The 24,366-nt window shown below is 48.1% G+C and overlaps 1 protein-coding gene across 3 annotated transcripts in view; it reads left to right on the top strand.

The window, feature by feature from the left end:
* ERN1 (endoplasmic reticulum to nucleus signaling 1) overlaps nt 1-24,366 on the top strand; it is an 83,548-nt gene that overhangs the window by 36,527 nt on the left and 22,655 nt on the right. For all 3 annotated transcript variants that reach the window (XM_019818108.3, XM_023244605.2, XM_003997087.6), the window contains exons 3-10: nt 9,517-9,550; nt 10,549-10,621; nt 13,798-13,870; nt 16,207-16,329; nt 17,695-17,796; nt 18,624-18,885; nt 20,118-20,196; nt 21,373-21,538. In XM_019818108.3, coding sequence (XP_019673667.2) covers nt 9,517-9,550; nt 10,549-10,621; nt 13,798-13,870; nt 16,207-16,329; nt 17,695-17,796; nt 18,624-18,885; nt 20,118-20,196; nt 21,373-21,538 — 912 coding nt within the window. The remainder of the gene's footprint in view (nt 1-9,516; nt 9,551-10,548; nt 10,622-13,797; nt 13,871-16,206; nt 16,330-17,694; nt 17,797-18,623; nt 18,886-20,117; nt 20,197-21,372; nt 21,539-24,366) is intronic.

The raw sequence follows: 24,366 nt of genomic DNA, 5'->3' as shown, positions 1-24,366 counted from the left end.
AGGCCATTAAATGTGGGCTCTGTTTTGAAAGACTTACTTAAATTTTGGTTGACTTCGTCAGAGACATTCTTCTGTTTTGCTGACTTCTCACCCCCATGTCTTCCCACATCCTCACCAGTTTTGCTAAGCATGTTAGGGAGGCCTGTGGCAGTGCTGACAAGGTCTTTCTTGCTCTTTGAGTGGGTTTCCCTCCAGTCCCTTCAAACCCTGTGACATTGTAGGATCGGGCTTCACTTCAGAAAGTGAAGGTTTAGGGCGCCTGGCTGACTCAGTCAGTAGAGCATGTGACTCTTGGTCTCAGGTTCATGAGTTCGAGCCCCATGTTGGGTGTAGAGATTACTTAAAAAAAGAAAAAAAAATGAAGGTTTATACTTCAAGTGAATGCAGGAGAAACAGGCCTTTCTTCTGAACATATTGGAAAGGCTTTCCTTGCTTGAATGACTTCTTTTTCTTGGCTTCTCTCTTTTTAAAAAATTTTTCATTTTAGAAAAACTTCCAACACATGCAAAAGAGTAGAATAGTATCGTGAAACCCTCATGCAACCAGCACCCGGGTTCAGTAGTGATCAACATGTGGCAGGCAGTCCCCTTCCTCATCTCCTTCATTATTCTGAAGCAAATACCATATCATCCCCCCCCCCCATACATTTAAACAATTTTTAAATGTGAGTGAACATACCACACTGTGCCTGGCGGCTCTCTTTAGCTTTTATCACATAGGTTTCTATGTGGAAAAGTCCTTTTCGTTAGAAAAAACTTTTTGGAATGACACTATGACATACAGGACTGAATATCTTAAATCACGGATTTCCTTTCATTCTGCAGAGAGTATTGTCTACTAAGTAGGAGGGGAGCAGAGACCTGGATGGCAGCCACCCCAGAGTTCACTCTCTGATTGCTCATTAAACCGTACATAAGCTTTATGTACTTTCCTGTGTATATCTCGCTTTTTATGTACGTGATGTAGATAGTCCCTGTCCTTCAACATGCTTAAACTTCAGTCCAGCCCCCAGATATTTGAAAGGCCACCTGCACCGAAACACCAGCCCTGGAGAAGCGTGATCAGTGCATCCTAAGAACACACCCAGCGCGGTGGGTGGTCACTGTCTGATTTCCTGGAGAAGGGGGGCATTTGAACTGGCCCTGATGAACAAGCAGATTTAGATAGCTAAAGAGGAATAGGCAGTGATGAGCACAGAGACCAACATGAAAGCACAGGGGTGTTCTGGGAAGAGACTGGATTGAAAGAGAGTCACGGAGAAGAATCGGGCCCGCGTTTTGCACAGCCTTGAACGCATGGGCCTGTGACTCCCAAACCATCCTCAGGGGCCCTGGGGGCCGCAGTCAACTCACAGAGGCACTGCAACTTGTTTTCAAGTTTGAGAGAAGCATAGCAGTACTCAACAAACGAATGTCAGACACCCTGTTCGAGGTAGTTTGGGGTTTCAACATCAGCTTGTGCTGCTTTCCTTTCAACGACGTATCTTTGCAAGGCTGAATTTTTGGTGGTTGCTGTAATAAAATTCAAACACCACATGAAAAGCAATGTGGAATGGTAATGAGGGTGGCAGTGTCTAATCCGATTATAAGGTTTGGAATATGTGTAGCACCCAGCAGGGACACATCCCATTAGTAAGTAGTTATGGTTAAGAATGAAATAGTTTTCTTTCCATTTACATGTATTCCTTTTTTTCAAGTGGCTTTGAAGTTGCTAGTCCCTACATACTTAGGCCATTTGGAACTAACTGCTTAATAAATGGAACTGTTAGGCATTTCTTTTTGCCGAAGGCCCTATGAAGAATTTACTGACACACTAAGGGTGTTGTGAACCAAGAAAGTTTGGGAACCTCTGACTTGAGCCACAGAGATGGAAGGTATTCCGTAGGCAGAGGGAGGAAGGAACCATTGTAGGGTTTTATGTGGAGGAAAGACGTGAATAGATTTGCCTGCGTCAGGCCCTTGCAGACAGTAGGTAGAATGCATGTCCAAAAGCCCAAGATGCCAAGATCTGAGACAGGAAGCTGGTTAGGAGACTGCTAGGTAGACCCAGTGAGATGATGGCTGCCTAGTTTTGGCAGTGGTAAAGGAGGACGTAAGTTTTGAGAAATGTGTGCTGGGTCGAATCTTACATGACTCAGCATCTAATTGAATGGGAGCAGGTTACAATTAAGGGGAGAGTAGGGGCGCCTGGGTGGCGCAGTCGGTTAAGCGTCCGACTTCAGCCAGGTCACGATCTCGCGGTCCGGGAGTTCGAGCCCCGCGTCAGGCTCTGGGCTGATGGCTCAGAGCGTGGAGCCTGTTTCCGATTCTGTGTCTCCCTCTCTCTCTGCCCCTCCCCCGTTCATGCTCTGTCTCTCTCTGTCCCAAAAATAAATAAACGTTGAAAAAAAAAAAGAAAAAAAAAAAAGAATTAAGGGGAGAGTCGAGGATGGCTCTGTGTTTCCGGATTGTGTGACAGGGCAGGAGTGGGGCTGGCCAGCCAATCTGGAATGTAAAGGAGGATCAGGTTCGGGGGGGTGTGACCTCAGGGTTGAGATACACTGTAAGCAGCGCGAAGTGGGGCTGAGTCATGGATTCCACGGGAAGATGTCGTCAGATGCCATGTGGAAACCTAATAATAAGGATTTGCAAGTGTTAGATTTGGTTACTGGAACTGGACAGTGGCAGTTCTGGTCTTACTCCGAGGGTAGGGGCCAGAGAGCCGTGAGGTGAGAAAGACACAGAAGGCGAGAAGGTGAAATAAGATCCAGGATAATGGTTTTCTAGTTAAGAACTCGAATTCCCTGGCCTTACCCACAGAATCAGCTTCCTGGGGGAAGGACCCAGGAACCGACATTTAAAAAACCATAGGGAAACTCATCCTGTGCTGGTGGGCACCTAAAATAGCACGACCCCTTTGAAGCGCCGTGTGGCAGCTCCTTGTCGAGTCCCATGTAAACAATATGGCTCCACGTTCCAGGTATTTTCCCAACAGAAATGAAAACGTAGGTCCCAGCGAAAACTTGTACCATGAATGTTCATAGCTGCTTTAGTCTCATTTTCCAGCCCCAGACTGGAAATAACCCAGTGTCCCTCAGCAGATAAACAAATTATAGCATAGCCACACAGTGGAACACTGTTTAGCAATATAAAAGGACAGACCATGATACATGCGACGATGTAGATGAACCTCAAAAACATGATGCAGAGAAGGAAGCCAGACACCCAAGAGAACCTAACGTATGAACTGCGCTTGTGCAATTTTAGAACAAACACAACGAACCTGTCAGTGGTTATGTGGGGGTGAGAGTTGGTGCGTGAGAAGATGCTTTGGAGTGATGGGAATGTTCTAGGGTGTAAGGGTGGTTACGTGGATGTGTATGTTTCTCAAGACTCGTTGAATCGTACGCTTAAAGTGGCTGCCTTAGGAGAGAAAGGAGAGCGTGTGCCAAAGAGAAGGGGAGCCCAGAGGTTTAGTGTGTTTGTGGGCTGAGGGGAAGGAGTTAGCCAGGCAGAGGAGGACCTGTGGGTCCTTGGAGACATGGTACCACCTGGGGGCTGGGCAGTATCTATGAATATGGAGGTGGACGCATTGTCTCTGTATAGAGAAGTGAAGGGTGGGATTGGGCAAACTTGAGGAGAGAGGTAGGAATTTTGGGAAAGCTCCCTCTGTCCCCTCTTATTCCTCCTGTGCCACAGAAGGCAGAATCGGGTGTGGAGGGAAGGAGGCCTTGAGGCAAGGAGTGCAAGTTTAAAGAGGCCAACCAGGAAATAGATAAGTGTATCTCCTACAGTATGGGGCCCAGTGGGCCATAGATGTAGAATGGTTTTTCCAGAGTGACTGTAGTGTTTTCTTCAGCACAACTCAGAGCCTGAGTGGAGGAAAGGGGATTGCACAGTAGATTTTGGGGTGAGGGATGGTAGAGCATATTTGTTGGATTATTAAAAGTAATTAAGGATGGGGGCACCTGGGGTTAAGCTTCTGACTTCAGCTCAGGTCAAGATTTCGCAGTCCGTGAGTTTGAGCCCCACATCGGGCTCTGTGCTGACAGCTCAGAGCCTGGAGTCGTCTTCAGATCCTGTGTCTTCCTCTCTCTCTGTCTGCCCCTCCCCTGCTCGCACTCTGTCTGTCTCTCTCTCAAAAATAAATAAACGTTAAAAAAAAAAAAAAAGTAATTGGTAATGGATGTCCAGGCTGGGCACGAATCGAAGTAGGAAAGAAACTAACATGTAGTGATTGCTTCATTCAGTCAATATATTGAGCACCCCTCTGTGCCAGGCACTGTTTTAGGTGTTGAGAATATGGCAGACAACAAAAGATAAATCCCAGCCCTTATGTAGTTAATAGTAGCTAGAGTCAGGCATTTACTTATTTTTTAAGTTTATTTATTTACTTTGAGAGAGAAAGTGAGCATAAGCAGGTGAGAGGTGGGGAGAGGGAGAGAGAGAATCCCAGGCAGCCTCTGCACCGTCAGCGCAGAACCCAACACGGAGCTCGTGAGATCATGACCTGAGCGGAAATCAAGAGTTGGACACTTAACCAACTGAGGCACCCAGGCTCCCCAGAGTCAGACAAAGTAAGTAACGTACTGTACTTCAGAGGTGGTAAGTGTTGTAGAGAAAAATCAAGTAGGGAAGAGGGGTAGGGAATCTTTGGGGGGGGGGGCGGCAAGAGGTGGTCATGGAAGACCTCTCTGAGATGGTGATATTTAATCAAAGACGTGGGCAGAGGGGGCAGCAAATGCAAAGGCCCTGAGGCAGGGACAGGCTAGACGGTATTTGAGGAATACAAGGAGGCCAGCTCGGCTGGAATAAGCAAGGAGGAAATAGTGGGAGAACGTTAGAGGGTGGGAGAGTGGAATTGTGTAGGATTTGCAGGCCACCGTGTGGCCATTGACTTTTCGAGTGAGATGGGGAACACCAAAGGTTTTGAGTAGAGAGTACTCTGACTTCTGTCCTTAAAAGGATCACTGTTCTCTGTGTCAAGGCACAGACTTAAAGTCTTGACAAACATTTAATCCTATTTAATCCACCTGGAGATGCCTCATGAGGTTGGTATTATTATCTCTCTGGGGTTTTTCCTTTATTGATGAAGAAATTCAGGCCCAGAGAGATTAGATAATTTTGCTGAGGTCACTCGGCTGTAACTGGCAGAGCTAGGATTTAAGCATAGACTCAGCTGAATCCAAAGGCCACATAGACTAGAGTCCTTGAAAGGGAAGGGGCTTTGATGATGTTGGAGGGATATTGGGTGTAGGAAACAAAGTGATGATTATTATAGAAATAGACCCTCAAGTTTGGCAACCGATGAGATGTATTGGGGAGAAATGAGCGTCAACAGAGTCATTGGAGCCTGTCTGCCTTCCAAGAGAATAGTGGGCCGTTAACAAAATAGGGTAATCAAGAGTAGAAGTCGATCTGAGGTGAAAGATGGAGGGCATGGCTTTGGGCAGGTGGTAGCTGAGTTCTGGAGGAAATAGTGGAAGTGTCCAGTTGATCCAGAAAGAAGAGCTCAGGAAATGGGGGCCCTGGACTCTCGCCATGTAGGCTGAAGTTACAGAGATGGATGTGTCCTCTGAGAGAACTCAGGGAAGCACCCGGAAATGTTCCTCCCTGTTGGGAGTAGAGAAAGAGGGCGCCAAGGGTGGGGGGGCAGAAATCAGGCTGTGCAGGGCCACAGAGGCTGAAGGGCGGGATACCTGAGGGGCGGGGCGAGCCACAGAGTGGGAAGTGGCAGTGGAGGGGCTGCCTCCGACTGCGTGGTCCGGGGCAGTGGGCACGTGGCATTGCCCAAATGGTCGAGAAGCGGCAGAAAGGGTGGGTGGGGCTGGTGGTGCTGCTGGATGGAGCCACGAAGGCCCGTAGCTCAGGAGGGGAGCAGAGTCGAGTCCACGTGTGGCCCAGTCCCGAGGGAGAGGGCATGAGGTCCCAGACAGGACGGAATGGAGAACGAAGGTGAAAGAGGTATTCGTGGAACGACGAAAATTCACATCTTTTGGAAATAAAAATGTCCTTAGGAACTTGGGCAAAAGGAAGGGTGTAAACATCTGTTTTGAGCCATTTCTGTCCCGGGTTAAAAAGGAGGATTCAATTAGCACAGCAGTAGCAATGAGTTGTCACATAACCTCATCCACGTTTCTCTGGGTGTGAAGACTGGGCCGTTTTGGGCTCGAGCTGGAGCCACTAGGAAATCGGGTCCCGTCCAGTGTTCGTTCCCTGGGGAGCAGTGAGGAGGTTACTTTCTGCCCAAGTCAGTTGCTCCTCTGAGATCCTTGCCTTTACCTTGAGTAACACCTGTTTCCATGCTTGTGAAGTAACCTCGTCTCCCACCCCCACCCCCACCCCCTGCTTTTTTTTCCTTCCGAAAGTAAAACAGCTTTATGAGATGGCTTTTATCCTTATCAGTCTCCGTATAGATAGAGCGGTTTATTCTGGAGCAGTGTTTGTTTATAGCCTTATAGTTAGGCCAGGTTTCTGTTCACATGGCTGAATTGTTTGTTTACTTTTTTTTTTTTTTAAAGAAGAATCTTGCCTGATACACATTCTCGTTATTAAACAAAAACAGCCACCTTTTCACGTTGGGCTTTCGTTGCACATTTTCAGATGACGCCGCTTGCTTTTATTTTGCTGGCTTTCCAAATATTTTTATCTTTAACCTTTCACGTTACGGGAAATTTCAAGCGTAGGTAGAAGGAATCGCCAAGTGACTCCCCACCAGTGCCACATTCGTCTTTAACAGTTACCAGCAGGCGGCCAGTTTTTGTTTTATCTGCTCTCCCCACTCCCCATGTGGGTTTTTTTTTTTTTTTCGGTAGTATTTTAAAGCAAATCTCAGATTCAAGCGATTCTTCAAGAAACAAACCAACAAAAACCCTAGGGCCTAGGTCACTGCCGTCCCTCAGAAGCCAAGCGGCGCTTGCTCGCCTGTCAGAGCTGGTGTAATTAATGGTGGTGCTGTTACCTGGCCCACAACTCCACGCGTGTTCCTTCCAGGGACCTTATTTTACCGAGTGGGTGGGAATGCTAAGCCGACCTTCCTCTCTTAAGCCTAGAGAAGGCTCAGATCCTCAACAGCCGTGCAGCTGTCCCACTGGTCAGCTCCCGCCGAGGGCCCGTGCCTTCACTGGACACTGAACCTGTCTGGTGCAGGACACGTTTGGGGACTTGAGGCCTCAGTGTCAGGTGACCCGTGGACGACCTCTCGAAAACCAGGAAAATCCACAGCTGAAGGCAAGACCCTGAGAGTGAGCTGGTGCCCGTACGGCAAAGATAAGCCTGCGAACGGGACTCGAAATCCTGTCAGTCTCCGTGTCTCATTTCTGGTGAAAGTGCTAGAATCTGGCAGTGTCTCCTCTTCCTCTGTGTGTGTGTCTGTGACGCCTTGAAGCAGCTGAAATGGACAACAAAGATGCCTCCCGACTGCCGTGTTTTCTTTGGAATGTGGCATTCCTGCTTTTCCTGGCTTGTGTGGCGTCAGGGCTGTGTAGAAGTAGCGGGTTGTAATTGCACCTTGACTTTGTTCGGTGGGGTGAACGCCGCGTGTCCGTATTTCCTGTCTCTTGCATCAGTCTGTTTGTACCGAGAAGCGATTAATGGGAACGATAAACGCAGGCTCACTAACTGAAAGTTCCTCCTGTTTCCTAAAATGTTTTTGGTTTAATGAATTGTTTGTTTGCTGCCCACAGACCACATGTTCTGTGCGGTCTGTGTGGCTTCTGTCACTGTGAACACCGTATGCTTTCATGTCAGAGCTGGGCTTGTAAAGCAAAGTCAACAGACGATAAGGCTTGAAAGCGTTTTCTTCATCTGAGAGTCCCAGGTGACGGGGGGAGTCAGGCAGCCGTCTGTCACCACATGCACAGCCGGTGGAGCCAGGAACCCTGTGTCCAAAAATCCTGTCCCAATATTAGCCCTCCTTACCCCCAGCTTTGAAGTGGCGGACGGTGGGTCTGTGTAGCCTGTGGGGCTTTGGTTGCTGGGACCCCCCTCACGACTGAGCTGCCTCATGCCTGTGGACTTTAGCCCTGGTCGTGTCACTGGGTTCTCATGCCGCCATTGACCCCAAGGAACCAGGAGCGTCCTCTTGATTCGTGCCAGGGAGAATCAGGAGAGAGAGAGAGAGAGAGAGAGAGAGAGAGAGAATGCTGTTTTTGACTACTGCAGATAGAAAATTGACTTTGGGAAAACCCTTTTTTTTCCAGTGTAAAAAGTACTGCCTGTTGTTATACAAGTTTTGGAAAATAAAAAAAAAAAGAGGGGGTCATGTATACTTCCAACAAAAATAACTCACAATTAGCATTTTCTGCCTTTCTGTTTTTTTCTGTGCATTGAAGATTTTCTCCCCAGTTGCATTAATACTCTATGTATAATGTTATCTTTTCTCTTGAACATTATAATATAAAGATTTGTACATTTTTAAAAAAATTTTATAAGGCCTTCTAGAAGCTTTGATTTTCTGCCAAGTGGCCAGTCCTTAACTGAGCAGAAATCAAGAGCCGGATGCTCAACTGACTGAGCCACCAGGTGCCTCCTATTTTGTGTTGCTTTCAAACTAGATTTTATAGAAATGGATCAAAGGGAATCAAGGGAAACAAGCCCTTGGGGGCTCTAAGATTGCCCTGTTGCTGCCCCAAAGGGGTGTATTCATTTACCATTCAACAAAATTCTCATCAACAGGAAAGTTTATTCTTAAGTCATCGTTTTGATTTTCCTAATGGGAGTACCTAGTACCACGCCAGGTATCTGACAGGGTGATCATTTAGGTTTTAAAAGTCCTTGATATGTCAGATAGTGACAGTGCGACCCATTGTCCACTGTGGGTTGTGACTGGTTCTTCCTTCACTGTCCATCCCCCAAGTTATGTGCACATTTCTTTAAAAAAAATTTTTTTTTAATGTTTATTTTTGAGAGAGAGGAAGACAGAGTGTGAATGGGGGAGGGGCAGAGAGAAAGGAAGATCCAGAGTCCAAAGCAGGCTCCAGGCTCTGAGCTGTCAGCACAGAGCCAGACATGGAGCTCGAAATCACAAACCATGAGATCAGGACCTGAGCTGAAATTGGACTTAACCAACTGAGCCACTCAGGCACCACCCCCCCCCCTTTTTTTTTTTAATGTTTGTTTGTTTGTTTAGAGAGCTAGCAGGAGCAGAGGAGGGGCAGAGGGAGAGGGAGAGAGAGGAGGAAATCCCTAACAGGCTCCACTCCGACGTGGGGCTCGGTCTCAAGACTGTGCAAGATCATGACCTAAGCTGAAATCAAGAGTCCAGTGCTTAACCACCTGAGCCACCCAGCTGCCCCTGTGTGCATGTTTCTTGACAGCAGTTTTCTTCTACTCTGTTCTCTATCCAGCCTCGGAGACCATCATAAGAGCCTACGTCTGTGTCTTTGGGTGTGTGTTTTCTAAAGTGCCTTCACGTACATTATCTCATGTAGGTAAATTTAAGTTATTGGTGTCACTCGTGAGTGAGTCCTGGGGGCTCTCTCGGAATCCCGGTATTTTAGAGTCTGTCTGACGACGCCTTTGTTGTTCTTTTGCACAGATCCGGTTCTGCAGGTTCCAACGCATGTGGAAGAGTAAGTCTTCTGATTTGCTTAAGCACTTCCCTTTAATTCATTTTCTAAACTAGTCAATTAATATTTAGGAAGCTAGCTGTTGGGAGTACATTATGTGCATAAATGTAAAGTATAATGAGAGTGCTGGAGACAGGAAGTCTTACAGGTTCTACGATCAGGAAAGGGTGGTCAGCTGCTGGGGTCGGTGGCAGAGGCAGGGATACTAAAAAGTCTGATGAAAGTCAAGTTGAGTTTTGAGCTTAAGCTGCCAAAGTCCTGCCAGAGGGTTTAGATCTCTCCCTCTTCACCGTGCCGCACCATGGAGGGGAAACATGGCCGTGACCTGCTACTACAGCATGTGTGTTATGGCCCCAGCAGGAGCTCACATGATGGGACATCCTAAGTACAGAAAAGATCCAGCAACAGGTTCCTGAGTGACTAGTCAGAGCGCAGACTTTAGAAGGTTAACGTGACCAAAGACCTCGTTGTATCTGCTTCGTGAGGAGCCATGTACTGGACACCATCCATCTCCTTGGCAGGTCCTGTCAGATGTCAGGCTTTCAGAGTCTGCTTTTATTGCCTCCAGTTTAAAAATAAATGTTTGTTGAACACTGAAGGTAGATTTGTCCTACCTGTTTATGTACTGTTCCATGCTATTAAATATTAATTATTAAAGTTCTGTACACAATTGACTTGGAAACTGGAAAGCAGACTTACTGGGTCCTTTTCACTTATTTATCATCATCCAGGATGCTTTGACCAAACGACAGTTTACTCTTCTGTGGTTGGTTTTTTGCTTTTTTTTTTTTTTTTTTTTCTGCAGGTTGCTTTTTTCTGCTCAAACATAGCCTGTCACCATAGGGATATTTTATTTGCTAAAAGTGAAAGAGCTGTGGGTGGAATTGTCTTATACGCACACATCCTCCCCCTCCTCCCAATCATGGCTTTGCATGGCTTTGATATTTTGTTTTGTGCCCTGGGCTGTAATTTATTATTGATACTCATTGCTTAATCTCTAGGCCTGCCTTCCTCCCAGATCCCAATGATGGCAGCCTGTATACACTTGGGGGCAAGAATAATGAAGGCCTGACGGTGAGTGCATTTAGCTTCTTTGTGTTCTTCAGAGGTTCCAGACCAGTGGTCCTCAACTGTCGCACACCGAGATCACCTGAGAGCTTAAAAAAAATTCCCGGAGATTCTAATTCAGGAGGTCTGCAGTGAGACCTGGGCATCAATATCTTTTTTACAGCTTCCTAAATGAGCTTTTAACTGGCGGCCAGAATTCAGCAGCATTGATCTAGACCAGCAGGTTCTCAAGGCCCAGCCAACACACTAGAGGGGTACGATACTCCCTTTAACAGCAGGGCTTGCTCCGACTAGTGATTTCAAATTGGGGGTGGAGGGTAGTTTGCAGCCCTGCCCACCTCCACCCTAGCAGACATCCCTTTACGAGGTAGGGGGGCAGGTGATGTTCCATTCCCAACTTTATCTGAGAATCTAGACCAGTGGTTCTCAACCTTAGGTACACATTGTAATAACCTGGAGACCTCTAAACCAAACAAAAAAAGACTGAGTCTGGGTCCCAATCCCAAAAGCTTCCATTTAATTGATCTAGGTCATCAGGAATTTTTAAAAGCTCCCTAGATAAGAGAATTTAGAAACAGGCCCACACAGACGGGCACCTGATTCCTGACAGAGGTGTGGCTGCAGTGCAGTGGGGAAGGGTGGTCTTTCAGTAAGTGGTGAGTCACCTGGGATATCCACGTGGAAAAAGAAGCTGAGCTCTTGCCTCATACCAGACACACAGAACTCCGTTCCGGAGAGATTGCATGTCTAAGTGTGAAACGTAAAAACAAAACTTTAAGAAAAAAAAAAAAAAGAAAGTAATGGAACATCTGCACGACCTTAGAGTAGGAAAAAATTTCTTGGATGAGATAAACAAAACAAAACAGAACCGCCCCCCCCCCCCCACTAATGAGAAAGGAAAAAAAAAAATAGATATATTGGACTATATTACAATTAAGAATTTTTCTTTGTTAAGAGACACCATTAAGAGAAGCAGGCCACAATGTACTTGAAGTACACATATGACTCCAACAAAAGATTCATAGAACTCTTGGACACTGCTGGTGAAAGTGCAACTTGGTATATCCGGTTTGGAAACTGGCAAAATTTGTAAAGCCTTATGACCCAGTTAATCCTTCCTGGGTCAGCGTGTACCCACAGAAGTGTCTGTGTCTATGTTCCCCAAAGGCAGGTACCAGATGTCCTGCAGCATGATGCAGAATAACCAAAAAGTGAAAACTGTCCAAACAGCATCAATAGTGGACAGGATAAATAAATTATGGGATAGTGATACACCTTCAATGGTCTCCACCAGTGAGGACCAACGGCCTGTGACACTACCCAGGAGCATGGATAAACCTCACCAACAGGATGTTGGACAAAAGATGATAAACCAGAAAGGCTACACACTGAATGATTCATTTATGTAAAGCTCAGAGACAGGAAAAACCAGCCTATGCTGTTTTGAAGTCAGGATAATGATGGCCCTGGGAGGGGATGATTGGAAGAGAAGGCGAGGGCTTTCAGAGCGCTGGAAATGTTTTGCTGCTTCATGTGGATGCTGGTTACATGGGCTGGTTCACTTTGCAAAACTTAGCTGAGCTGTGCACTCAGTGTACTGTTTGTATGTTCTGCTTCGATAGGAAATATTTTTTCAAAAGCCTCCAAGTGACTCTGATGTGCAGCTAAGGCCAAGAAGCAGCGGTCTAGACTATAAGTGGCTGTGAACTCTGATTGGCATATTCTGACATTGTTTTATGAACGCCTGTGACTGGAACAGATGGGAGGAGGGCAAGCCTTGTGGAGAGGTGTGTGCGTGTCTCACCTCGAGCATCTCTCTCCACATTCCGGAGCCTGTTTCCGAAGCACTTTTTACTAGACCCTGTGTGGGACTGTCTGTAGAAGTTGTCTCCTATTTCAGCAACCCTCTGGGATACAGGTGTTATCCCATATAAGACGTGTGGAAACCTCACCCACAGAAGTGAAGGAATGTGCCCAAGGCCAAAGCTTCAAGTGTTGGAACTGGCCTTGAGCTCTAACCTCCAAAGGATGCTTTGACCACCACCCTTCACGCCTTCCTGTGTTCCGGGCGCAGTGTGTTTCCCCCTTGGGCCAGGGAGTCCTGCAGAGCTGTTTAACAGACGCTACAGGATTCCAGACTGGAAGCCTTGCGATGACTTTCTGATTCTCCAAAACACCTGACAAAAATCCAGTCACTCACGACAGCCTCTCTTTGGCATTTGTCCTTTTCTAAGGCTTCATTTAAGTGTTGGGATAATGGGAAAATCCAAACGATTGATTATTTAAAGTTCTGTTTGTTAAAGCTAGAGAGAAATCTTTTTCTTTTTTGGAGAAAAAGATGACAGTGTGGCAGAAGCAGGTATATGTATAGAATAGTTTCAAGAACACAGAATGTTCCAAAAATAAAGTATACTGAAACGAATGTTAACCAGAAGAACCCCTCAGATGTCAGCTGTGTGGACTCAGAAGAATCCGTTTTCTGATGAAATGCAGTTGAAACCTGTGGATTCCTTTGAGTTTCTTTTCCTGGCGCCTACCATAATTTCTTTCTAATACTGAAAAAGGCTTAATTTTCTGTGTTTTTCAGTAGAGAATTATTTTCTGAAGCAAACATCAGAACTTCTTTTTCCACCTCAAGCTCCTGGGTCACCCACATAATGCTGACTTCTCCTTTCCCTTCAAGCTTCAGCCGGGTGCTGGGGTCGCTTCTCTTCAGAATGAATCTCTTGGCTCGCACACACTCTGAAAACATGTCATTCCACTCAGCCTCGCTGGTTCTGGGTCCGTTTTCCGAGACAAGAGAATTCTTTCTGTCCACCCCTCCCGCCTCCCCCCACCGACCGCCCCAAATTTCAAAGATTCTGTCACTCTCCATATTTGTGTAAGTGTTTTCAGCAAAGGTTTGTGTCTTCCCCAGAAGTGCTCTGGACAAGACACTCTGAGGGGCTCCTGGAGGGGACCCGGCGGCTGGAGTCTTGTCCACAGTGGATATGGAACACTAGGGCATCTAGGCCCCCCCTTGTTCTTGGGTTTCCAGTCAGGAAAACTCCCATCTACCATCAACACTGCTTCTCTCTTTTTTGCAGAATTGGGTAACAGAAAGACTACAGTAAAATTATAATAATTGCACAAGACTTGGTTAACTTATTTTTTCCTTTCCTTTTTTTTTTTTTTTTTTAAAGAAACTTCCCTTTACCATCCCAGAGCTCGTACAGGCATCCCCATGCCGAAGTTCAGATGGAATTCTCTACATGGGTAAGAGTTCCTGTTTTCAACACCGAAACTTTGATCTCTTTGGAAACGAGTCCCAGGTTCTGGGACAATGGTGTGTCTGAGAGAGAGGTGTGCGGTCACTCCCCACCAACCCTTCTGGGAAAGGTCTTTCTTGCCTTGGTTGTGCTTGTTCACGCCAGGATCAGCTGACCAATTAAGGAAAGGTTCCCCCCACCTGGGAGCAGACTTGACACATTAATATGGTTACTCATTTAACAAGCTTTTTAGCTGCTGTGTTGACTTACCCCTGTGATTTAAAGATTGCAACATACCCAGAAGCAATTGGATGAAATTTAAAGTGAACACAAGACTCTGAGCCAAGAAAGGGAAGCCAGGTTCTGCCTATTAATTATAGGACTTTCTTAGTATTTCCTGCTATCAGAATATTGGATAAAACAGCACTTAACAGCTTGGCTAGATAAGCTGCCTTCATACCTGTGGGGGTCACCTCTTTCAAAGCATCAGATCGCCTCTTTTCTTTTACCATGTTGCTGCCAAAATGTCAATAAAAATGCATTTGTAATACAAAGGAGAGCTGTGTTTATCTTGAAATCATAGTAGTAATAATATCCTGTATTTATACAGCAGCTTTCCTTCTGAGGAACTGAAAGTTCTTACTGCCTATTCATGCCTCGGGAGCTTTATGTGTGTTTCTGGGCATTAAGTGCAGGCTGGATTTTTAAGTTTTTGCCAGGGACGCTGGAGCTGTTGCTTTCTCGCACACCTTCAGAAAGAGGAAGTCCCAAGCCTTGAAATTCAGAGGAAGTGATCAACAGAGGCTTGCTTTCTCCCCTGGGCCTCGCTCTGGGCCCATCTGACCATCTGTGTCCCTGGTTTCTGTCTAGTCTTCTAGCTTTTGCCAGCAGCTCATCCCTTATGATGCATTTAGGATAGTGTGTTTCCATCATCTTCGTGTGGTACCCTCTTAAGTGGTTCATTAAACATGTGTAAAATTGTGGCAATTGCCCCATCCATCATTAAAGAGGTAACTGAGTTATGCAGACTGTAATGGTTCTTGAAGTAAGGGTGCCATGCCAGATGGAAAGGGCTCATGGTCACAGCTGTTGGGTGATGTTTTCACTCTATGTGCAGATCTTTTTCATACTAAGATTTTGTTGTTGAGAACAGAAAGTTATCATCGACAAGTTTCACATATGTAGACTAGGCCTATACATCACATCTGTTAGAACTAAGTGTAGCTTTAGCAAATTCTGATGACCTGTGATCTTCCTGACATCCCTGTACTCTGCTTCCACGTTTCCCTTGAAAGAGGAACCTTGGCCAATAAGTTAGGAAGATACAAGTGACCACGTAAGGCCATGCCTTACAAAACGGAAATGCACACATTACGGTGAATGTGTTGACTTTCAGATGAGAGGCCCATGCTACGGACTCACTATCACCGGGATGATGTTCTGGTGTATGTTCCATAGATCGTAGATGCATACGCTTTGAGATTCCCCAGGAGTGTTGTTTGGCTGTGCTGTCTGCCTGTTCATACCTTTTAATCAGCTGACTGAGGAGTAGGGTGTAGTGTGTGGCTGGCAAATAACTTGCTGGCTGGCGTCAGGGGCTGAGAAAAGTTCGGCCTCATTAGCACCAGGTTGCAACCGACTACTGCCCGGTCAGAGGTATCAGCTAATTAGAGATATAAACAGTGAAGGTAGATCCTCTTAACATGCGGGCTTGTTAGTAGGGATGCGGAGATCTATGAATAATGGTTACCAGAGAGATGAACCCTTGGGTCCCTTTCTATATATAGATCCTAGTCTATGGGAAAAAGATTGTCCTTTATAGGCCAGGCTTTTCATATATATTTTTTAAGTTTATTTATTTTGAGAGGGAGAGTGAGCGGGGGAAGAGCAGAGAGAGAGGGAGAGAGAGAAAATCCCAAGCACGCTCCGTGCTGTCAGCACGCAGCCGGATCTCACGAACCTGAGCCAAAAATCAAGACTAAGATGCTTAACCGATTGAGCCACCCAGCGCCCCCCCCCCCCCCGCCCCAAGGCTTTTTTATATTTAAGGCCACTAATCAAAGCAATAAAATCTAGGAGTTATTAGGTTAGTAGGTTTGAAGAAATTTTTAAACCATCATTAGGTTATTAAGTTATTATAAGACCCAGAGGCTCCAGAAGTTTTATGATCTCCACATTACCACTTACCTTGTCACCCTTGGAGCATCATGGAAGTGTCTTCAACATCACAAGAACTTCAGGCCTCTCGGCACAGAGAACGTTTTGGCCTGCTCGTTTGGCAGAGATACATTTTTTCTCGTATTGGATGAGCGTAAACCACAGCGTGTCCTCGTGACCTTTCAGGTAAAAAGCAGGACATTTGGTATGTTATTGATCTTCTGACCGGGGAGAAGCAGCAGACTTTGTCATCGGCCTTTGCAGACAGTCTCTGCCCATCAACCTCTCTGCTGTATCTCGGGCGAACAGGTAAGAAGGAACCTTTTATTACCTACAAGCTGCCTCTTTCCAAAAAAGAACCCGAAGTAGCCTTTGCCCGGGCTTCATTCTCTAGAAGGTCTCCAGATCTGTTTTCTCCAAATGCAGATTTTACCACATTGTTCCCCTTTAGAAGACCCCACAATGGCTCCCCATTGCCTGAGGGATTAGCCCAAACCACCGCAGCCTGCAAAGCCTCCACTGACTTCCCCTTTTGTCCCCTGCCTGCCTTGGCTGTGTTTCCCTCACTCAAACATTTCCCAAGCAGTTCCCAGAAGAAGCAGTGCTATTTTTAAAGATGTTCAGTAGCGGGTCCCTCTCCGCCAGGTATGCACATTTTTGCCCCGATTTGATCTTGACCCTGAGGCCTTTTTTTGCAGTGAAAATCTTTTCCAGCTCAGCTGGGGCATCGGTTCTGAACCCTCTGTATTTCCTCTGTATTCACTTGAAAACTGAATGGTTTCTTCTTCAGCTTCTCTGTCCTGCATTATATTCAAGAAACTACTTGGGGTGCCCGGGGGTCGGGTTACCTCCACCAGATCCACAAAGTTCCCAAGGTGCTTTCTTGCACTTTTCCAAGTGACTGCAAGCACTGGTCTTCCTAATAGTGTGACCACTGTGTAACCTGGGCCATCCCTTTGCAGCTTCCGGTAGCATTTCCTTACTGCTCTTCCAGTCTCCACGGTGACCTGCCAGCCTCCAGCTGCCACCTTGTCCCGGTCAATGCTACATGCTTCGTTTTTTTGTTATGGCCCTACCCCACTTCTAGGTACCCTTCTCTAAGATCAGCTATCTATTGCTATATAACAAAGTACCCCATAACAGGTGGTTTAAAAAAAAAACAAACCATGATAAAAAAAAAAAGTGATGTGCAATTAAAAAAAGAAAACAAAACACCAACAACACCATGATATTGATTCGGTGAGTCATGAGTTCAAGGGTGCAGTGTGACTGGCTTATTTCCGCCCCACATGCCATCGGCCGGGTTCACTCGTGTCTGGGACTTCAGTTCTCATCTACGTGGCCTTTCTCTTTCTACGTGGATGGCCTGGACATTTTACACACAATTTAGAGAGGATGTGTCTGTAGTAATTTATTTATCTTAAAGTGTATTTATGTATTTTGAGAGAGAGGCTGGGAGAGGGAATCCCAACCAGGCTCTACACCCAGCACGGAGCCCTACATGGAGCTCGATCTCACGAAACCGTGAGATCAAGACCTGAGCTGCAACCAGGAGTCGAGTACTTAACCGACTGAGCCACCCAGGCGCCCCTTGTCTGCTGTAGTTTAGATACGGGCAGCACCTCAGCAGGAGCCGTGGCCCCTCCAGGTAACAGGCTGGTGTGTGTTCTCCAGAGTACACAATCACCATGTACGACACCAAAACCCGCGAGCTCCGGTGGAATGCCACCTACTTCGACTACGCGGCCTCACTGCCGGAGGACGACGGGGACTACAGTAAGTGCTCCCTGGCGGCTGTGCGAGGTTGGCTGGGTATTTGTGACCCATGAGGAAGCAATCTCTCCTGGACACTGGGTTTTCTCTTAAGGCACTCTCGATCGCCAGCTTCTGGGCTTCTAGTAAATAATTTGACAGTGTTGAAGGCCGGGGCCGGGGTGAGAAGCGTGGAGGGAAACCTCAGTGAAACAGGTGGGGAGCTTAGCCTGAGAGGAGGGAGGGGTGCGCTTTGGTGAGTCCCTCCGTGTCACAGAAGGAACGCACCAGAAGCCCATGGGAGGCAGAATTAAGAGTCAGCTGTGACATCGACAGCCCACCCCATTTCTCTCGCAAACACTCCCCCAGCTCAAGTGGACGCTAAAAAAAGGTTTTGCCATCTGAACACCGATACCTGAAAGTCTACCAGAAATCTCCTCTGTGGGCAGACGTGGGCAGTGTCGGTGGTCAGCTTTGACTTTCAGCCTGATCAGTCGGTTCAAAATGATTGCTATACGATATCAGAACCATAGGCCCCTCCTCTGGCCCTTTTCTCCTCCATGTTTACTCTCACTAATTGAACAGAGTGCTGAAGCATCTCCCCAAGTAAATAGCCTTCCAGGGAGTGATCCTCTTTTATGTTTAAAGAGCAGGCAGCTCTCACTGTCTGGATTGTGTCATAGAGCCTGCGCGGGTCCATTGGAAATAAGCGAAATTGTCGGGAGGATATCTGAGAATACTCCAGAAGTCTGGTTTCCTCTAGCTGAGTGACTGCCACTTGCCAGGAGAGAGAGAGGATGTGGTCACAAGGTGGGGTGAGACCGCATGCTTTGTTTATTTGATCTGTACAGAGATGTCCCACTTTGTGTCCAACGGCGATGGGCTGGTGGTGACCGTGGACAGTGAATCTGGCGACGTCCTGTGGATCCAAAACTACGCTTCCCCTGTGGTGGCCTTTTATGTCTGGCAGCGGGAGGGTCTGAGGAAGGTGATGCACATCAACGTCGCAGTGGAGACGCTGCGCTATCTGACCTTCATGTCTGGGGAGGTGGGCCGCATCACCAAGTGGAAGTACCCGTTCCCCAAGGAGACGGAGGCCAAGAGCAAGCTGACGTGAGTCTGGGTTAACTCGGGGGCAGAAGAGGGCGGCTGCGACCCAGACGTCCCAGTCCTGCTGCAGCGTAGCGTGCCAGGGCTCGAGGCACACATCTCTGAAGCCGTGGGATGTATAAAGAGCCTAGACGGGCTTACTCAGAAAGCTCACGATACGTATAAGAACCGGGGCATCCCTTGATGCTTCAGAACTTTTGAACATTAAGTAAATTAAAATCATGAGCAGGGATAAGAAAGACACTGCCAGTATATAGCTACAGTACAATTTGGATATGTCTCAGCTGGCGGGAACACGGGAGGTGTATTTGTTTTTTAACTGTGGTTTCCGGATTTTTGCTGGTACTGAAACATTGTATAAATCGGGAAGAGTGTCACAGTGTGTACATCTAAGACGCCCCAGGCTTGTGGTCGCCATCCCTGCCTGTTAACAACCTGAAACTCGGTCCCTTGGACTCGCTGCCTCCCAGTCCCCACCTTACAGAGCTGCAGAAAAGAGCAAAGGGGACTGGAAAGTGTTCTCTGAGTTGTACACCTTTGAAACGTAAAATATTTGTTGAGAGAAGTTTCAAGAATTCAGTGGACAACCAACCCCAAAGTGGCTGTTGACAGAAACCAGAAGGGTCTGGAGGTGCCACCCCCACATCTTCATGCCGACACCACAGCCAAAGCCCAAGCCCACCCACCCCGGGGAATGGAAGTCTTACCCGGTTGGAACTTTCCGTGTATCCCTTGGCTCTAGCCATCCTGATTAGAGCAGTTGACTGTCTCTTAGGGCTTCTGTAGAACCTCTAGACTCCTTGAGAATCTGGAGAGAGAATGGCAGCTTGGTTGTTGGAGCGTGCTGTGGCCGGGACCATCTTATCTTAGAGGCTTGGCGATGGTTGCAAACATTCGGTCCTTCCCGGATGATCACCGCACCTGGTTCTTTCTGCGGACATCGTGGGCATGCCGTAGTGTGGCCCTGCCATTTGCAGAGGAGGAAACCCAGGCTTGCGCTTAGGTGACTTGTGCACACCTTTGTTTATAGGCAGTGAGTGACAGCGGGGCCTGCAGTCCAGGTTCCCAGGACAGTAGCTCGGCCTTTACATCCCCACCGCTCAGAATGCTAGGGGTTAATCTGGTTATTCTTCTGAGTGGCATTTGGGGCTGGGATACTTCTCTCCAGAAAGGCCCCTTTTGTGGGATGCAGGAATTAAATGGCTGTGGAATGTGTGTGTCTGTTTGTCTCCTAGGCCCACCCTGTATGTCGGGAAATACTCTACCAGCCTGTATGCCTCCCCCTCCATGGTGCACGAGGGGGTCGCCGTTGTGGTAAGTCTACTTTGGGGGGCTCACAGATGCAGCCTCCTCCTAACTGCTCCTGTTCCATTTAGCAAAGATGACTCTGAGTTATAAGTGGACATCCTGTGGGTAAAGCGTCAAGACACAGGTCGCAAATCCTCAGAGACAATCCCTGCCCATACCTCGTTCGACTTTGTGAGGAAAGATGCGTGACAAGAGCCCTGGTCTTGCCACTTTGCTTTCATGTTCAAGTCTAAAGTCCCCAGGCTGGTGTTCACGCCTTCCTCAGTCCAGTCACGCAGGGCCCTTCGGCCACACTGCTGGCGTCTCTGGGAGAGTCGGATGGTCCATCTTCTCCCCGTTTCCAGAAGTTTCCTGGTCGCCTTTCTCCACCTTTCTTCAGGCCGCGCCTCGCGCTTCAAACGTTCTCCTTTCCTTTCTCCTGTCCGAAGCCTTCCCAACCTTTTGTGACCTGTCGAGGTCTCCTCAGACCTCACCGGCCTCTTCAGACTGCTCTGTCTCTGCACGTTCGAGGCGTGATGATCGTGGCCGCTGGTCGGGTCCTTACAGCACTGGAGCTGTCTGGTCGGCATCTCTTGTCTTCTCAGTTAGACTGTCGGCCGCTCCTGTGAGCAGGGCAGCGCCTGCACCCGGCTCCTGGCTGGAACTTGTTCTGCCCTGGTCGGTGTCACCCTGCGGACTCCTTCACTTCCCTCTGCTCCTCACAGGAGCCTCTGGGAATTCCACACGCCTTCTGCCCGGTTCCCAGACCTAAGAATTTAAAAAGATGTCCACGATATAGGGCGCCTGAGTAGCTCGGTCAGTTAAACGTCTGACTTCGGCTCAGGCCATCATCTCATGGCTTGTGAGTTCGAGCCCCACAGCTCTGTGCTGTGCTGACAGGTCAGAGCCTGGAGCCTGCTTCGGATTCTGTGTCTCCGGCTCTCTCTGCCCCTCCCCCGCACACGCTCAGTCTCTCCAAAAAATAAACATGGAAAAAAAAAAAAAAGATGTCCGTGATAAAGATGTCAACACGGCCTTGTCACATGTTGAAGGAGGGGCCTCTGCCATCTTAGGGCCTTTGTGTCTTGTTCCGACTGTCCTGGACCAGCCCCACACAGAAATCCCTTCCCTGGAGGGTGGCCGTCCCTTGGGTGCTCGTCCGCAAGGGCTGCCACAGGCCTCACTCCTGTTCTGTCTTCACAGCCCCGGGGCAGCACACTTCCTTTGCTGGAAGGCCCCCAGACTGACGGGGTCACCATTGGGGACAAAGGGGAGTGTGTGATCACGCCCAGCACAGACCTAAAGTTTGACCCTGGGCTCAAAGGGAAGAGCAAGCTCAACTACTTGAGGAACTACTGGCTTCTGATAGGTAAGAGTGGGTCTCTCGGCTCCTCAGGCGATGGCGTGCTGCCCCCTGGTGGACAAAAGCCCTCCGTGCTAGTCACTGTGGTTAATGCGCTGTGCTCAGTGCAGGTCCAAATTAGTCTTTTCAGACCTGGGAACAGTTTTACCCCCAAGGAAAATAAATAGAGTAGCTGTGTTACCAAGTCACTTCTCAAAAATTGCTTAATGTTACAAAACTCAAGTACCGACTAACATAAAATTCGTGCAGTTATCTGGCACACTGAACGTCTTCCGTGCCGGGCATTGGCAGTACGCACTTTAGAACCCGTCTCCTTATTTCTCACAGCGGCCCCTTGTGAGGTAGACACTCTTGTTATTTCCACTTATGGGGAACCAGGGCGGTTCCTATGGAAGAATTCCCTTGGGGTTGGTGTGGGAGCCAGGGCTGGGGGAGGAGAGGGTTGGAGACCCGGGAAGGATTGGGTGGGGTGAGGAGTCTGGTTCAAGGCTAGACTTGAGTCAGGGAGCCACGGCGCAAGTCCCTGGGGTGGGGGTGGGGGGGTGGTCCCTTTTCCTTTCTCTTCCATTTCTTGCTGTCCTTGCTAACGGCCCTTGGGTTGAATTGGGGGTCCCGTGAGCCGCGGAGATAAGTCGAGATGACACCCGAAGGCAGTGAGTGTGACAAATGAAGGCAGTCACGTGAGAGGAGCTGTGTCTCTGGCAAGTGTCCCAAGCAATTAGAGCAGGACAGAGTTTTCTTGAATCTGATTTGCCTTCCTGTGCCCTGTCTTCCCCCAAATCTGCTGACTGTCAGCCCCAGAGGTGGTGAGAGGTGAGGATGTAGCCTTGTGGGAGGAGAGAGGAGGCGGGGGGGGGGGGTGCCAGAGCACACGGGTTGATGAGGTCCCCCCACCCACCCCCACTACCCCCTTTCTCTCCCCCGCCCCCCTACTAGCAGCTGACTGGAATGGAGGGGAGAGAGGGCAGTGCCAGAGACACAGGGAGGGGACATAGAGCGGCGTGGAGGCGTGTGGGCCCAGGAGGCCGCAGGATCTGTCCCGCAGCGGCATCCGGACGGGGGTGTGTAACTGGGTGTTGCAGACAGGAGCCTGAGTGTCCTGGAGTCCCGATCGCTCCCTTTGTGGTTGTCCGGGTCCTGTTCTTTTTTGTTCTTCCTGACTCCCTGTAGCCACTTTCTTCTGGTTATTATTTTTACAGAATAATGGGCAAAGGAGATAACAAAGTAATTCTACCTTTTTTTTGAACAAAAGTAGTTTCAAGAGCATGTGTGAGTGGACCCAGGTGAAGAAAAAAATAGCTGATGAGTGGAGGCTATTAAAATCACAAGGTCATTTAGTTTTATGTACCAGTTAAGGGTTACATAAATTGCCCACCAGTGGTCACGAAGTGAACAAACTGTTGGAAACTAAGGAAATGTGTATGTAAGACTATAAAAAACATGGGGAGAAAGTCTTCATGGCTAGGTTGCAAAAAGATACCCTTTTTAAAAAAAATTTTTTTTTAATGTTTATTTTTGAGAGAGAGAGAGAGACAGAACATGAGTGGGGGAGGGGCAGAGAGAGAGGGAGACACAGAATCCGAAGCAGGCTCCAGGCTCTGAGCTGTCAACGCAGAGCCCGATGCGGGGCTCGAACCCACAGACTGTGAGATCATGACCTGAGCTGAAGTCAGATGCTTAACTGAGCCACCCAGGCGCCGCAGAAAGATACCCTTTTAAAATGTAAAGGTTGTCCAAGTAAGACAACTGAGAAACTCAACAAAGTATAAAGAAGTAATTAGGGGATCCTCTCACACCTCTGAAGTCCCCTTGAGGAGCTCCAGAGCCCGTCATTTTTAAATAAGGCAGTGGAACGACTTGACCATCTCTGCATAGACTCAGGGCCACAGGTACAATAACATACGCTCTTTTATGTCCAGTCTTGCCCTTTGATTTGGTGTTTGTGGAGGACATTAAGGATCTTGCCTCTTTCACACTGGTCTGGAAAATAAACTGAGTCCATTTACCTTGAGTGGCACGGCCTTAGGGTTTCCCCCGAGCAGTGGCCCTAACCCGGAGTGCCCTTGGCTTCTCCTGGGGGCTCTGTCACAGAAGCACGTGTGACCGCTGCAGATCCCAATTCAGTAGGTCTGGGGCAGGGCCTGTGCTTTTTGCTCTGGAGCCCAGACATGGTGATGAGGACAGATAAATCACTAAGACCTGGTACTGTTTGTACACGTTTGAGGATCTCATGATTGGCCTTGTGGAACCGCTGGGTCGGAGTGTGCAGAATGAGATTCCTAAAGGCCCAGATTCGGGAGAAACCTGTTCAGGAGAAGTAGCCCTGGAGGAAGCGGGCTGCGGGCTAATCAGGGCTGCAGTGGTCTGTTGGGGGGGTAGGTGCAGGGTTGGGGGAGGCTCCTGCAGCACAAGGCGGCACGTGGAAGGCACCCTGCTTTCCCCTAGAGCGAAGGTTTCTTGTTAGTGAACCACAGAGGCACCGGCAGAAACTCACATTCAGACCCCCGGGCCCCATCAGCAAGTCTGATCTCAGGGCTGAGGTAGGTGGACCCCACCTGAGGACACCCTGCTTCACGGCAAAGCATGTCTCATGGTCCTCACCTGGCGATGGTTTAAAACAAAACAAGGTTTCCCTTAAAGAGCAGTCTTCTCTTGTAGATAGAGAACTGACCTAAAGATAAAGATTTTTTTTTTTTAATTTTTTTTTCCACGTTATTTATTTATTTTTGGGACAGAGAGAGACAGAGCATGAACGGGGGAGGGGCAGAGAGAGAGGAAGACACAGAATCGGAAACAGGCTCCAGGCTCTGAGCCATCAGCCCAGAGCCCGACGC

Source organism: Felis catus, chromosome E1, assembly GCF_018350175.1.
Source record: "Felis catus isolate Fca126 chromosome E1, F.catus_Fca126_mat1.0, whole genome shotgun sequence".
NCBI lineage: Eukaryota > Metazoa > Chordata > Mammalia > Carnivora > Felidae > Felis > Felis catus.
This window is presented reverse-complemented; position numbering and strand designations above follow the sequence as displayed.